The sequence below is a fragment of the Vanellus vanellus genome (genome assembly GCF_965231255.1).
Source record: "Vanellus vanellus genome assembly, chromosome: 16".
Classification (NCBI taxonomy): Eukaryota; Metazoa; Chordata; class Aves; order Charadriiformes; family Charadriidae; genus Vanellus; species Vanellus vanellus.
Window position 1 is genome coordinate 8,291,023 of NC_138921.1, and position 16,816 is coordinate 8,307,838.

The 16,816-nt window shown below is 35.9% G+C and overlaps 1 protein-coding gene across 1 annotated transcript; it reads left to right on the plus strand.

The window, feature by feature from the left end:
* The first annotated feature begins 175 nt into the window (after window positions 1–175).
* DGCR8 (DGCR8 microprocessor complex subunit) lies at window positions 176–13,786 on the plus strand. Its single transcript, XM_082491648.1, has 13 exons — window positions 176–1,011; window positions 1,458–1,620; window positions 2,537–2,679; window positions 3,397–3,679; window positions 5,339–5,536; window positions 6,902–7,003; window positions 8,959–9,057; window positions 10,288–10,370; window positions 11,509–11,609; window positions 11,977–12,083; window positions 12,302–12,429; window positions 12,869–12,982; window positions 13,299–13,786. The coding sequence occupies exons 1-13, from the start codon at window positions 289–291 to the stop codon at window positions 13,380–13,382; spliced, it is 2,328 nt and encodes a 775-aa protein (XP_082347774.1). The 5' UTR covers window positions 176–288; the 3' UTR covers window positions 13,383–13,786.
* Window positions 13,787–16,816: the final 3,030 nt, after the last annotated feature.

The window sequence follows — 16,816 nt, forward strand, 5'->3', positions numbered from 1 at the left end:
TCTTCTTGTAGGTTGAAAGAAGAAAGGGAGACCTGCTTGTCCAATGAAGATGCAGTCTTAGTCTTCAGCTATTTAAGCTGAATGCATTGTGATTTCCAATAATTGAGACAGTGATTCTGAAAGCTGTCTACATTAATGAAAAGAACAATGTAGTCAGCTTAACTGAATCATCAGTGTTGCATATTGAATAGAACATGATAAACCAATCTTGATGGACTCATGCATGTTAGGAATATAGCTATAAACATTTATTAAAGCATTGTTTTTTTTAAACCAGTAGTTTTAAAAATGGAGAAATATGAAAATGTACCACCCCTCCCTAAAGAACCTGCAAGAGAAATGAATGTGGAGAATCATACTTGTCCCCCACCTCTGCCGCCTAACGAACAGCCTCCACCACCTCCCCTGCAAACGTCCAGTGACGCAGAGGTAATGGACGTTGGCTCTGGTGGTGATGGACAGACAGATACCCCTGATGGGGACACGCACAGTATCTGCAGAACACAGCTTCTCACAAAGGGATCTGCCTGCTACAAAAGTCGTCTTATAATAGACCCTAACAATAGTGACCAAAGCCCAAGAACTGCTCGTCATGCACCTTCAGTTCGAAAGTTCACCCCAGATCTTAAGTTACTTAAAGATGTAAAGATTAGTGTTAGCTTTACAGAAAGCTGCAAAAGCAAAGATAGGAAAGTTCTGTACACCGGAGTTGAGCAGGATTATAAGGCAGATACAGATTTTGGTATTAATAATGTAAATGGGGATTTGCATGTTTGTCCTTTTGGTGGTAGTAATGGTAAAGCTGTAGGAATAGGAGGTGACAATGATGACAAGAAGGATGACGAAAATGATATTGATCAGGAAAAGAGAGTGGAATATGCAGTTCTGGATGAGCTAGAAGATTTTACCGACAATTTGATGGAAATAGATGAAGAAGGAGGAGGGTTCACATCTAAAGCAATCGTTCAAAGAGATAAAGTGGATGAAGAAACCTTGAATTACTCATATGAGGTAAGTAAATCCAGAGGTTTTTGGTGGTAAGAGGTTTCCAAGTGGCTAGAAAAAATATGTAAAGATGTTCACTGAAACAGTCTCTTCTACAGCTGTGCAATACTTGATTAAAAAATGCAGAATTTTTAGAGACAGAACTTTGACCAACATAATTTACAAAAATTTCCAGCCAAACTTCTGAGTTGCATGTCAGCATCTATAGTCTTGTTTAAAAATAACATTTAAAAGGCTTCTTACACAATTGCAGCTCACTTTATCATGAAAAAGATAAATTCTCACTTATGAAAACTTATTTTCTTATTTTTCAGTCTTTTTACTGGGATCATTGGAAATTTCTAGTTTCTGTCTCTATGGAAGTACATAGAGAAAATGCATACTTCTTCTTTGCAAGGGGAAAGGGAGGTTAGTAGGCCCAGAAGGATTGTGTCTGATGAAGTCTCTTTCAGGATGACTTTGATAATGATGTGGATGCTCTGCTGGAAGAGGGTCTTCGAGCACCTAAAACAAGGAGACTAGAAAATGAGAAATATGGTGGTGAAAGTGATCACCAGTCTGATGGAGAAACAAGTGTGCAGCCAATGATGACCAAAATTAAAACTGTACTTAAAAGTAAGTCAATGTTCACTAAATATCCATGACTTTTTTTGGTGACTTATGCCTGTAGGACAAAAGCGAAGTGTAGTATAGCAATTCTTGTGAAGTAGCTAACGTATTACAGAATTTTATTCTTTGAAGTCTTTTTACTATAGGATAAGATTTTTCATGTTCCTGAACAGTGAAGTTGATTTTTGGGAGTGCTTTTGATCTTAATCTGTTGTGTGTAATGAGAATGTATTCTAGTGTGTTGATTTGGGGAAGAAGTATGAAGAACGTTACCTCAGTGGTGGGGAGGTGGACAAGGATGATATGTTCTCTTGTCTCCAGTACTGTGAAACTGCTGAAGACTATTTGTGGTCATTGTGAACTTCGTCCTACTTTAGTTGTATAACTTCTGTCGTTGAAATGGCTTCATGTGAAGCCTTTATGTGTGCAATACTAACTTAAATCGTTAGGAAAGTCAGTTTATCAAGTTTCATCATGTAAATATTTCAAACTACTAATAAAGAAGATCTGAGAATGTGAACCAATCCAGAAGAACATAACTGAAAATAGTCTGAATTAGAATTAAAATTTGAACCTGCTTTAGAGGAGTATTTTACAGCTTCACTATATATATTCTGGAATAAACCAAACAGAGGAAATTCACTGTTGAAATGAACAAATCAGTCTGCATAAAAATTAGTGCTACCCTTGCTTTTCAGTTGAAAACATAATGGAATGTGTAATTTTGCAGGATTTAATGTGGGTTGGAAGCATATGCCTTTTTATTAAAGCAAAACAAAATCTTTCTACAGAACTTTTTTAGTCTTGTTTCAGTGTCATTTTATCCTTTGAGACAGAAAAAGCCATAAAAATAAAAACGTTGATTCTTTTTCTGTTGTTCTAAGCAGTCTTTCCAATTTTAAAGCAATTCTTTGCTTTAAAGGTCGTGGCCGCCCTCCTACAGAACCTTTGCCAGATGGATGGATCATGACATTCCATAACTCGGGCATTCCTGTATATCTGCACAGAGAATCTAGAGTTGTTACCTGGTCTAGACCTTACTTCTTGGGAACAGGAAGCATAAGGGTGAGAGCTGTCAGTTACTTGCATACTTACTGAGATTTTAAAATTAGATGTGTTCCTGCAAACAGTTGAACGTTTTTCTGCTTTAGGAGGCTTCTTTTCAGGGTTAGAATTAAGATACCTGCAAAACAAACTCCTCTGTTTCTGAAAAGATGTGATTTTTCTTACGGTGTTCTGTTTTTCCTTTTTCGCAATGAGTTTGGGTAGTTAAAGTGAATGAGATGGCCTTGTTTGGTGCCTTATTGTTCTGGCATATGGCTGCAAGATGTTGGTTTTATTCTATCAAGAAATGTATTTAGATCATTTATTTGTAACTATAAACTAGCCTGAGCTGTGGCTTCTGGTCCACATTTACAGAAGTAAGCATGTGGTGTTCATGAATCCAAGGAATCTGCAGAAATTGGGTTTAATATTATGGGCTTAAACCCCAAGAGAGCTTAATGGATTTTACGAAAGCATGTAGTGTTTGCCTGTAATTGAACAGAACATAATTTGGATGTAAAACACACTTTGAAGGTTAGCATCAGTGTTACACAGTGCCAAGATACCATAGGAGTGGACATACTCAGGTCTTGAGTAGAATAAGATTGCTGACCCAAGAGGAGCTTGAGCCTAGACTAAATAAAAGTAACTTCCATCTAGTTTACATCTTTTGGTTTTGAGTTTTGCTTTTAGTGACCTTGAGGTACTGAAACCTTCTGCATTATTTTATGTTTGCAGAAACATGATCCTCCTCTCAGTAGCATTCCCTGCTTGCATTACAAAAAAATGAAGGAAAATGAGGAAAGGGAACAAAACAATGACATAACCCCAAATGGGGAAGTATCACCTGTAAAGCACCTAGATAAATCTTCAGAACTGGACTGCCAAACAGAGGAGCCAGACTCTACTGCTGCTGATTCTGGGCCTTTGGATGACAAAGACCCTTCAGGGGGAGATGCAGCACAAGGAGCCTTAGGACAAGTTAAGGCCAAAGTTGAAGTATGTAAAGATGAATCTGTAGGTATGTATGGAAGGTGGGGTCTTTTCTTGGCTAGAGCTGGGGTAACAGCATTTGGGATGAATATACTTTATTCCAGACTTGGCAACTGAATAATATCTTGCCAGACATCAAGTGGTCAGTTGTCTTTCTGCAGTTTTTTGTATGCAGAAATCTGGAGAAATGATATATCAAGTTTTAGAAATCAATTTTGGTTTTAACAGGAAGAGAAACATACTGTGGGGATTTTTGCTGAAGACTTGAAAGTCCAGATACAAAGGTTTTACACACAAAAATGTGAAAACTTTGAAAGTTTAGTCCTGTAGACTTTATCTCAGTTTAAGAATCAATTAAGTCAGTGTGTAAATATGAATTGCTGTTGTCAAGTCTATTTGTGTGACTTCTTAAAATAGACTTTTCTATGCAGTCTCTGTACTGGCTGAATTATATCCATTTCAGTGTGATATCTTAAAATAAATGGTGCAGTTAAGCTAGATTTGCTTATTTGCTCAAGTCTAGCAGAGTGAGGTATGCAAATATAATTGCAGTCATGCAAAGGGGTATGATGTGTCTTTTTTTTACTTATGCAAGTCTGATAGTTTTTATACAAAAAGCTGCCTAAAGATGTGATGCCAAAATCACTGCCAAACTTACAGATAAACTTGTAGAAAGCTCATGTGCCACTTAACGCAACTACGTACCTGAGAGTATCATCCATGTAAATTACTGCTGCTCAGAATACTGATACGGGTTGTAGCCTACCGCTTATCTTCATAGTGTTCAAACATAAAACTTGTCCTTGTCGTTACATGTGTCCTGTTTAGTCCAAAATCATGCCAAAAGATTTACAAAAAAAAAAATCATCAATATTTAGCTGCAAAGCTAAAACCAGTAAGCACTTATTTTCTACATGAAGTTCACCTGTCTATCTCTCTCTTTAAATAGGGTCTGTTCTGTATTACTGAAAAAAATACTGAGTGACTTGCATTTGGAATTTCTTGTGGAAGGAAACAATGCCAGCAGCTTGCTTTTGTGTTTACATCTTGGGATGCTACTCTTTATTTTTGCTGATTATATCTGCAGGAATATCCTATAAAGGAGAAGCAGCTGTACTTCAAGGGGGGGCAGTGTTTTAGTATTCTGTATGTGAAAATGTGTTCAGTTCTGTTTAGAGGCCAACAGATATTCATGGAGTTCATGGAGCATCATTATATAGCGTTTCATGGTACACTGTTTAATAAATAGGCAGCAATAATCAGTTTTGGCTTCAGGAGACCGAGGCTGATAGCATAACCACTGTTACTCACTGTATACCTTACTTCAGGTAATGAAAAAGTGAATAGGTGATTAAATAGAACAATTCCTAGTGTTTTGTTACCAATTGTGTTGGGTATTAGGCTGGTTAGGGCTTAATAAAATCTTCAAGTGACAGAATAAAATGTTCCTTTTTTTTTTTTTGTTTTCTAGTTTGCAAAATTTTTTGCATTTGACCCAGTAACAGGAAAACTTGTAATTAGTTCTGTTAGTATAAAACAGTATCTTAACCTTGAATATGTGAACTAAAGCCACTACTTTTGCTCCTAGTCTAAAAAATAAATGTAACATGTTTAAAACAGTGGAAATGGTGAACTTAATACTTGCTCCATGGTCAAGTAGAGAGAACAACTTGCTTGTGTTTCTTAGATCTGGAAGATTTTAGACGCTATCTTGAAAAGCGTTTTGACTTTGAACAAGTTACCGTAAAAAAATTCAGAACCTGGGCTGAGAGACGGCAATTCAATCGTGAAATGAAGCGGAAGCAGGCAGAATCCGAGCGGCCTATTCTCCCTGCCAATCAGAAACTCATTACCTTGTCTGTGCAAGATGCGCCTACAAAGAAAGGTTAGTTTTTCTACATGGACTTCACATGTTCTGTATCAAAGACTAATTACAGTTCTAAGCTTGATTGAAAAAATGAAACAATACTGTAAAGAGTCCACTTCTGTCTTGCTCTAGAATTCTGTGTTTGTGGATCCATTGCATCACACAGTAAAGGAAAAATGTCAAAATATACTTTGTATTAATAAAAATAATTCCTAAGCAAAAGGTTTTTTATTTAAGGTTGCAGTCCTGGTTACTGGTTACTACCTTTAGCTACTTGTTACTGTTGGTTGTTACTGAAAACCCTCCTGCCTAGTCACTCAGTGCTACTGCCTTCTCAGTTCTACACCACTTCTAATTGGTCCCAAATTAGGGACTGATTACAAATGTCAGGTTGATCTAGATTAAAAATACAAATTTAAAGAGATTTGATGGAAACGTTTAAGTCCTGTGATGCAAGGAGTGGATATCATGTCTGATGAATTAGCTGGGCAAATTAGATCTTATCTCTATTGGCTGTGTAGCCACAGTAGCATGTTTAACTGCAGTCTGTATTTAAAATTTCCATAAGTGTGTGATTTGGGTTTTGGTTTTGTGTTGTACATTGTCATGTTTCTGGGTTTCTTTCCTTTAGCAGAATTAAAGCTTATGAGCTGCATATTGACCACTCTCTGTTACAAGGAGGTGCAGTTGAATTTTTAGTTAACACACTTTATCTTAAATTCTGGGTTTAGAGCCACATCAAAACCATCTGAATTAAGGGCTTGCTTGCACTCTATCTAAATTCTAACTTTCTCTCCCATACTGCCATAGTGCTCACTGAGTCAGGGTTTGTGCTCTTGACTAACAATACTGTTGCAGAAGAAAAAAATAAAAATAGGACTTTCAAATAAAAAGAGCATGTTGAGGACAAGGGGACAGTGACCTGGTCTGTGGCTTGCTAAACAGGATTTTTTTGGGGGGGAAAACCCAGAGTGATTCTGGTTTGTGGATTTGAAGTCTACATGCTTATTGTTAGAAGGGAGGAGACATATGTGATACGACAAATTAGAGAATTTCTAATTGATGTTAGCTGCCAAAAATGCTGTGTGTAGGGGTCCAAAGACCATGGGACTGCGAACATTGAACATAGAATATTTGACTTAGCTCATAATTAGCGCACTTCCAGTTGTTGATAGAAATTTCTCACTTATTTCTCAATACTTTTTCAGAGAAAATGGACTTTGAGGTCATAATTACCCATGTCTGATGCAACAGCAATGCATTTCATTTGAGCAGGCGCTTATCCCTTGTCATTTATTTATTTATTTGTAGTAGAAATTGTCTTTTAAAGACTGGAACTACTTAGCTGTCTTCCCCTCCCCCCCTCTTTTTTTTTTTTTGTAGAATTTGTCATTAATCCCAATGGGAAATCTGAAGTTTGCATACTGCATGAATATATGCAACGAGTCCTAAAGGTTCGCCCTGTTTACAATTTCTTTGAATGTGGTAAGTCTTTTATAGTCTGTTATGTTTTCTAATTGACCACATGCTGTTTTGAAGCATCTCATGCTTGGATATCTTAAAACAAACAAACAAACAAAAAAAAACCACCAAAACAAATAAACCTGAAAATAAACAAACAAAAAAACCCAACCAAACAAAAAATGATGGACTCTTTTCCTAGGAGATGTCTTGAAAGTATATTGTGAGTCAAGTTCTAGCTAGGAAACGTTTTCTCTGTCTTAAACATTGCTCTTGAGGATATTTATTTAAAATAACAATATGGCTTTTCACTTGGAAAACTATGCCTGAGTAAAAATGGATTGAACTCATTTGCATCTTCAAGAATGCATCAGTGAAATATGGGCAATTAGGTTTGCTGACTGTGCACGATTAAAATTTGCTAAATTTTCTTGTCAATGATGTTCAGAAAATCTGATAAGGCACGCGTTGTTTATGGAATCATCAGAATCCTGGAAAAAAAAAAAAAGTTAAATGCTGAACCCAAATAGTTTCTGAAGAGAAATATGTAGGCCTTCAGTTATGAAGCTGTTAAGAATTTGAAAGATTTCTGCTGACACAACACCCTCTCTAAAGCTGCAATAATTTGAGATATTTTTGTGGTTCTGTTCTGGTTTTCTTCCAATTAACAAAGAATACAGTAGGTTTTTTAGATGTGTAGACTTTTAAAGTCCTTTAACTGTTCGAGTTACTGTATATTCTGATTGTTGTTGTCATGAAGGTTCATATTTTAATGTGCTTATCCTAAGGGTTTCTGTATGTGTAAATGTTGTTAAAAATGTAAATGTAAACCAGAAATGACTATGTAGACTATTTGTCATATGTGATTATTCTCTAAGGTCATTGATAAATTATAATTAATATTCATGGAGACATTACTAGTTAGGTGCAGGTTGCAAAAAGTTCATATGCAGTTGGTAGGAATTGATTTGGTATAAATGTTGACTAGCTTTGCTCATAGAAGAATGGAAATAGTGTTGTTCTACTGGACTAAAAGTAACTTACAGTGTTACTGAGGCTATGTTGTTCTGTGGTTAGTGGGGGATTTATGGGAAACGCTGGATGGATATCTCTTTGTTTTTAAACGGCTTTTAATTTTATTCTGTGTTAGTGGTGTGAGAGGTAGTTCCTTACTTAGGTTGTTCTGAGACTGTAAGTGGTGCTAACACTCAGAAAAACAAAAACTCAGGGAGAATTTTATTTTAGCTAAATGTTGTAGGGGAGTGTAGTTGATGCTTAATCGAGAATCTGAATATGTTACGTGGCAAATATAACTGGAATCAAAATTAAAGTTGGTTTTCCCTTTTTCTGTAAATTCCAGGCAGATTGCCTTATGTAGCTGCGTTTGAGATTGCTTTACAAAGTGGTATAGCATACATTCCTTGCATTTTTGCTTTTTTAGGGTTTTTTGGGGGGTGCTTTATGGAGGAGGAATCAATTGTACCTTTTTCAGCAGCAGGTTTGAAATGATTGAGCCCTGCAGTCAGCATCCAAGGAATTACAAATCAGGCACCTTAGTTTAGTGTGGAATCTATAATTATTCAGATATTCGTTATTCCTATATGTGCATTACATAATGTAAATGATTTTTCAATATCAGAATGTGTAATTCTTGTATTTACACTGTGCTAGTGATGCAAAAACTTTGGAATTAACACCTGAATTCTGGCAGATTACAAATGATCTCTTAAAATGTAAAAGTTCTTAATTTGGAAGAATGAAGTACATGGTGGTAAGTCTGTTAATGGAAAACTCAATTAGTTTTTCATATACTGGAGTAAGCAATTTTTCAGTATTTCAGAAGAGTAAACAATTTCTGTCTTGAAGTTGAAATGAAGAAGAAAACAAATCTTGATAGTGGTGGTATTTCATGTTCATGATGAGTATTTTACACTGGGAATTATGAAAAGCTTTCTTTTTCTTTCCTCCTCCATTTCCAGAGAACCCAAGTGAACCTTTTGGAGCCTCAGTGATAATTGATGGAGTAACTTATGGGGCAGGAACTGCCAGCAGCAAAAAACTTGCCAAGAATAAAGCTGGTAACATTTTTTCTTTCTTAATACAAACTGCTGAATTGTTTATCTGTTTTCATTTCTGCTTTGAAGATGACATATTTGCAATAGTAAGTAGGAATCATTTTGTTAATAGTGGAAGAAGGTACACTTGTGTCTTTTTGGTGAAAGAGATAAATACTGTGGCAGAGACTTTTCTGACAACCCTAAGTTCAACAATGTACTGGGATAGAAAACCATGAAGACGTTTCAGATGTTAACTTCCTGTGAACTGCTGGTGTGTACTGAGTAAGAGTGTTTGTCTCCAATGATCAGAACAATAAAACATGTTGGGGGTTTTAGATTGATAATGCCACCTGCTATAAAAACACCTGGTGTGTGGATTTTAGCAAAATGTAAGTCTTTGCCCTTCTTTAAAAACAAAACAACAACAACAACAAAAAAAACAAACTGAAGATTTTGTTTGTTTTGGTTCTCTTTTTGGTAATAAAACAATTATGCTGAACTATGTGATTATTGATTTCCAAGTACTTGCCTTCATTAATTAGTTCTAATTGTGTAAGTCTAACAAATATGCAAATAATTAAGATCTAGATGAGAATGTCTAACACATTAGAACTTCTTACCGATCTCCAGGTTTAAATATCTTTAGCACAAGGATCAAGAGAAAATAACTTCTGAAAATTTAAAGGTGTATGATGTATTTGTGGTACTTCCTGTGCTTGTAAAATGTGTCAGCATAGCTAAATTGCCAAAAGCCAGCCCATAATTGTTTGTGCACGAAAAAAGGTATTTTGTTGTGACCATTTAGACAAACACTGGGTGTGCTTTTTGTACAATACTAGGGTTCTGAGTGCCCTAGTGACACAATACTACGGTTCGGCTGCAACAACTAAAGGGTGATAACTTTCTAATTTTAGGTCCTAAGGGTTCCATGTCACTTTTAAAATGAGACTTGATTATTTTTTTTTTTTTCCTTTCATAGGCATTTGTAAAAAGCAGTTTCTTCTTAGTTTAATTAGTTGTGAGACTTTCATTATCAACTTGAACAAATAGAATTTTTTTTTCCTCAAAGTGCAAGTGATTATGCTTCTTACAAATAGAAGATGCCCATCTTATCTGTAAAGTTATTCTCTAATATGAGTGGATATCTCTAGGGGAGATGTGAGGCTTGCTTAAAGAGTGCTTTTCTGCTGGTTTTCTTTACAATCATTGTTTAAAATAAGTGTAATCAAGATGTTTAATCATTTTCTGCAGCTCGGGCTACACTGGAAATCCTTATTCCTGACTTTGTTAAACAGACCTCTGAGGAGAAGCCCAAAGACAGTGAAGAACTTGAGGTACTGAACTCTTGCTTGCTCGCTGTCATTATTGGAATCTGGTTTTAAAAACGTTACCTTCAAATTCAGAAATATTAATGAAAATTTGTAACATTGTTTTCTCAGTCAGATGGAAATGTGAAATTCTTCATTTATAGCAAGATCTATAACAATGAAAATACTTTTTTTTCCTGTTAGAATGGATCAGAAAATTTACTGTGATGCAGAGAGCTAGTCCTTTGTTGGAATACCAGGTCACGTACTGAAGACCTGAAATACATTCCAAGTCAGACTGCCTGTACTGTCCTGGCTTTCAGAATCCTCTGGTTGGTGCCTTGAAAAGTTCAAAGCTTGATGCTGTCTGGTTTTGTGTGATCATCTTAGACCAAGTAAGAATTAAAAGTGCCCAGGCTTCCGAGATATTTTCACTTCGCTGTGAAAGCTACTTAATGCCAGCTCAGACAGCTAAAATTTCAGACTTTAAGCAGTGATATTTGAGACAATCAAAGGAAAAGAAGCAAAGATCGTGTGCTCTATTTTTAGGTATTAGAAAGATGAAACAGTGATACGTTCACTTCCAATTCAGCATGTAACAGATCATCAGTAAGTAGTAAAGGAAAAATCAGTCATGGGCCTGAAAGGAATGTTGTCATTTTAAAAAGTGAATGAGTTGTCCATGCGCTTGCTTTAACTTAAAACTATATTGTATGCCCTACACTATTGAAATAGTTATTAAGAAAATGCACAGAATTTTTCCCATTGTTTTAAAATTAAATACAAAACGTTCCGGTAGCTGTTATGTTTTCTTTTATTAAACCACAGCATTTGGGTAAGTAGAATTTCATGATTAGTTAAATAAAATAGCCTTATCCTGAGGGAGAAAGGATGATAAAGAATTTGTAAGACTATGTTCATCTTGTATAATGTAAAATTGGAGTTAAAAGAATTATTTAAATTTCTGTCTGCAAATATATGATTAGATGTGGCAGTCTTAATGATGTTGGTAAATACCTCCGTTAATGGATTTAAAAATACTTTTAAAGTATTAAGCACAGAGTAACAGAACTTGTTTAATGTTACAAAGGAGAAACGATGGCTAAGAACAGTATTAAGGTTTAGTTGCACAAAAGCTCAATAATGCTTTTCAATTCCTTTGTAGTATTTTAACCATATCAGTATTGAGGACTCACGGGTATATGAACTCACCAGTAAAGCTGGACTCTTGTCTCCATATCAGATTCTCCATGAGTGCCTTAAAAGGTAAGGCTGCAGAATAAGGAGCAAATTCTGCTGTGTGCAGGTTTTTGGGTCGGAGCACATGGGTTGCCGCTACCCACAGTGTTTGTCGCTGACTTAGACATTTGTGGGCTGGCCAAGCTGGCTCTTGTCTTCTGAGATTAGGATTTAGTTGTGGGACATAGAAGTATATTTGTTTTTACTTTATACAGGCCTGCCTTTCCATTCAAGTCAAGTTCCTGATCTAAAAAAGAAATCTATTAATTAAATGTCTTAAAACTTACTATTGATGTATCTAATTCCATTGCAGTGACTGTCAAAGGTAACTGCAACCACTTCAGTTGTTTGTAATTTTATTTCATATCTCATACTGATTTTCTTTGTGCTTAAGAAACCATGGAATGGGTGATACATCCATAAAGTTTGAAGTGATTCCTGGTAAAAATCAGAAGAGTGAATATGTAATGACTTGTGGCAAGCACACGGTGCGAGGCTGGTGTAAGTACAGTACTCAGTGTGACCACTGACGGTATCTTCCTCTTTTCCTGTTCTCCTTTGTTGTCTGTTTCGTAGGTGCTCATTCAACTATCTAGCTTGTTGTAGGCTTATTCTACTCTTCTCTGGTATCTCAGTTTTGAATAACACAAGTAAATATTGGTGTTCATCTAATTACATAATGTGCCAGTATTGACACTTTTTCCTGATTATTTTTACAGGCAAAAATAAAAGAGTGGGGAAACAATTAGCTTCGCAGAAAATCCTGCAGCTACTGCATCCGCATGTGAAAAATTGGGGCTCTCTTTTGCGTATGTATGGTAGAGAGAGTAGCAAGATGGTTAAACAGGTGAACATGATTTTGTTTGATTGTAACCTACCATATGATTGTGGTTTTGCTTTTATGTTTTTCTGTTGTGGGGTTGGCTTGTTTTAGTTACAACAAAGCTTTTATGCTATCTGTTTTTGCATAATAGTGTTGTTTCCTGTCATGGTAAAGGCCGTGTGCGTTTCATGAGCGATTTTCAGTTCTTCTGAATTGATTCTCATACCTTGCTATTGCCAGAACATAAAACGAGTGCTTTCATTGACAACAGTAATTCTGTTAATCTCGCATCTTCCAGGCTGAAATTATATAACCTATTTAATATTTAACCAACTCGCGTAAATATATGTTATTAGTTAAGGAAGCACAGCTATCACAGATTAAACTCCTGCTCCACATATTTTAATTTATTTTTTTCATCCAAAAAAGCTCATCTGTTGCTGCTTGTGGTTCTGTTGAATAGGAAACCTCTGATAAAAGTGTGATAGAACTTCAGCAGTATGCCAAAAAGAACAAGCCAAATCTGCACATCCTGAACAAGTTACAGGAAGAAATGAAAAAATTGGCACAAGAAAGAGTGAGTATATGCTGGTTTGTATTTCTAAACGGGAAGAATGCCATGGGTCAGATTTACCAATTATTAGAATTTTTGCAAACTTGATATTGGGGGGAGGGGGGGGGGCTACTTTTAGAGAGATTTTCATCCTCTCTTTTAAATGGGCTTATAACTTAATTTTACCTACTTTGGTAACTTATTTTTGACACTGGAACAAGTTAGCCTTTCACAAAGATTGACACGTAGATTTGGCTGAAATTGTTCAAAATTGTAAAATGGTGTGGTAGTGCTATATTCTTTTTATGACTGTGGTGGGGCTTGTTTCATGTTCTTTTAGGAGGAAACACGAAAGAAACCCAAGATGACAATAGTGGAATCGGCTCAACCTGGTAGCGAACCTCTGTGTACCGTTGATGTCTAATAAGAAAACTTACAAGTGGGGAGCAATAACACAAATGGAGGAACTAGATTTTCAACAATTATTTAAAAATTGTTTGCTGCAGAATGCAAGATAACTTTTAAAATCCAAGCTGCTTCAGTTATGCATTGTTCTTTTTGCATCATCAGGGCAATATTACTTTTTCCTACTTTCTTTTTTTTTTTTTTTTTTTTTTAATACCTCTGAGATACATACATTTAAAGGATTGATCATTAAGATCTGTACTTGGGCAAATGCACAGAGGACAGGCATGTTCACACAGGATAAACTCAATCAAGCACTTTTTCCTGGAAAGCCATCCATGTTGTTTGAAATGGATGTGTTTTAAGGATGAAATTCAGAATTTCTATGTACAGGTTGAAGCTGATATATATATATATACACACACATTCATATATATATATATATATACACACATTCATATATATATAAAAGAAATATATATACATCTTCTTGTATGAACATGCCTAAAACTATTTTTGTGAAAAGTTTTGTTGCATTTCAGCACATAATAATATGCACTGATAAGACACTTTGGTGACAAATACATGAAAGTGAGCAATGTTCTTAATGCCACAGGATTAGGCCAGTAATGCTGTTTCTTTTGTTCTGTTTTGGGTTTTGTCTCCTGCCAGGCTTAGTTATTCAAGATCACAGTATGCAGATTTTTCTCTTACTTGAAAAGAACAAGTATACCTGGTAGTGTTAAGAGCAACAGGCTGGATATCCAAAATTATTGGCTTTTATTTTAAATGAAAAGAGCCTACATTAGTTTACAAATCAGTTGAAAGGGGAAAATATGGCCCTATTTATTTGATTAAAATAAAAACTGTACTTTGAAAGGCTGTTTTCAAAGCTTGGAGCCAAAACGCAGCTGACTCTGGTTGACAGTCTGAAGATATTTTGCCAATTAGGTGTTTAAAGACCTTCCACTCCCTTCTCCCAGCAATAAAACAATTTCTCATTTGTTTGGAGTCAGAATACATCTGACTTGGATCAATTAAGTCTTAATTATTTGCACAGTAAAAGCAAAGAATCTTAAAAAAAAAAAAAAAAAAAAACACCAACACAACCCTGAGAAATCTGAAATAACTGCAGCAATTTAGGGTTTTTAAGAAGTTTTTGGTTTTACTTTTTTAATTACATTTTAGTTTTTAAAGAAAAAGTATAACTTCTGCAATGAAAATTAGAATGTAGATTTGGAATATGACCTAGAGTAATGAGTAGAATGGGACCGTAACAGGTTATACTGATAAATAAGAAAATCACAAATGTGCAACTATTACAAAATACAATCTTAGAGAAGAGGCAGTACTCGCTATGTCATCCGAGGCTTTACTAAATTAAGCACAGAAGAAAAAGTTTTGGCTGTAGCGAAAGCACTGCTCTGTAGGTTTGGTTCTTCACTGGGGCTGCCCTCTGGGTCACGGCAGGATGTCTTCTCTTGGAACCGTCTCTGTGGGTTCTTTGCCTGGCTCCTAAAGAAGAGAGTGAAAGCCACGCTGGTGGCAGGGCTGCGGTGGTGTGTGTGGGAGTCGCAGGGCCATGTTGTGCACCCCTGCTCCTGGAGGAGGGAGAGCTCCGTGCGTTATCCTTGCTGCTGCTCCTGGTGCTTATCTGGACCGTGGTCTGGGGGCTTGAGGGGAGATTGGTTTGGGGTTCGGGTTTTTTTTTTACTATGTTACATGTAGAGTGCTGCAGTATAATGAATTTAGTGCCTACTGGATTTTAACAATATCGGCATCAGTATTGTAAGACCTCCTTTTAATATCGCCCATTATTTTGGAAATATGTGGGGTTTAGTTTATATCTCAAACTAATGTTCTCGAATATGTTGCATATAATGTTTGAGGTTAAATAGGAGGAGTCTTGGAATCTTACCTATTTCTGTGTTTGAGTGATATGCTCAGAGGTCTCTGCAAATATGAATTCACCCATTTTTTTATTATTATATTTAGCTTTTCAGTTCCACGAGTTGTAATCCTGTTAGAACAGGATACGGGTAGTTGGAAGACTATACATAAACTATTCTTTAAAGAAGTGGCCTATCTAAACAAAAACAAAAAAACACTGCCTCTGCTTTTTTTTGTATAGCTTTAATAAATCTCCATCTTTTGAAGGGTATGTAATATTGGTGCAGTAGTGACAAGCAGTGATTACTGTTTGTCTCTCTCTTTGTTTTTTTTTGGGTTTTTTTTGGTTTTTGTTTTCTTTTTATAAAGACAGGGCTTATATCTTCTATGCCTAAATGTATTACTCTTTTAGGTAGGTTTTACTTCAGCTTATGTGTTTTCAGCAGAAAAATCTGTACTTGGACAGCACTGTAAAAGACAAATCACCCGTGTAAATGTTTTTATTTTTCTGAAATCGGAATGTCAATGCATTTGCAGGTCACCTGCAGAATACCCATAGATGCCTCGCTTACAAATTTGTTTTTGTTCTTTTTGAGAGGATTGCTGTATTACCTCAGTCTGCCACTATCAGAATCACAAGGTGACCGTTGCCCTTAATTAAAACATCCAGAGATTTCATTGTGAACCAAAGCCTAGAACGTATATTATGCATTCTAAATAAAAACAAACAAAAAGATGGTATTAGACCTTGCTGCAGCCTTTAACTGGAGAGATGTCCAGAAAATAGCGCAATAACTGCTGGAACAAACAACTTAACTGCTGTTTATGTCATTGTGAAGTATTCTTGTGTTTTAATGTTTACTATTGTTTGGAGTGTAACAGTCTCGCATTTGCACATAAGCACGAGCTGCTGTGATAGAGGATAGATCATTGCATTAACTTCAGCTTCTGCATGAACACTTACAGTGTGATTCAAGATGTATCCTAAACTTGTCTTGTAACGCTTGTGTGTTTTCTAGGTAATCGGCTGTAAAGGTTTAGATCTTGATAGTATGAATGCATAAAACACCTGCTGCTTTTGTCACTGATATTTGTTATTTATCCCTTCTGTATCCAGAGGAGGATGGGTATTTCCATGGGGATGGAGTGTATTTTTAAGAACTGTTCCATCCTTTGGGAATTAGACAGTTTTTGCTTTGCATATTATGTGCTTCTCGACAAAAGTGTGGTATATTGACTTTAAGGATTAAATTCATGTGCATTCAAATCTTTATGGTACTGATGGAAAACTTACTGTGACTTCCAGTGACTAGTCAGATGCTACCTATTTAAACACCGGTCATCCAGCTTTTTCTTACGTATTTATTAAACAAAACTGATGAAGTAGTTGGTACTCAGAAGTTTGGAAAGACTATTATGCGTAAACTTAACTGTTGTATGTAAACTCCCACTTTCCTGTGATGCTGTTGGGCTTTATACAAATATATTTGTAACATCCAAGTATTTAAAAGCATCATGATTATCTTACTAATTCTCTCGACTGTACTTTGGTTCTGGAGTAAA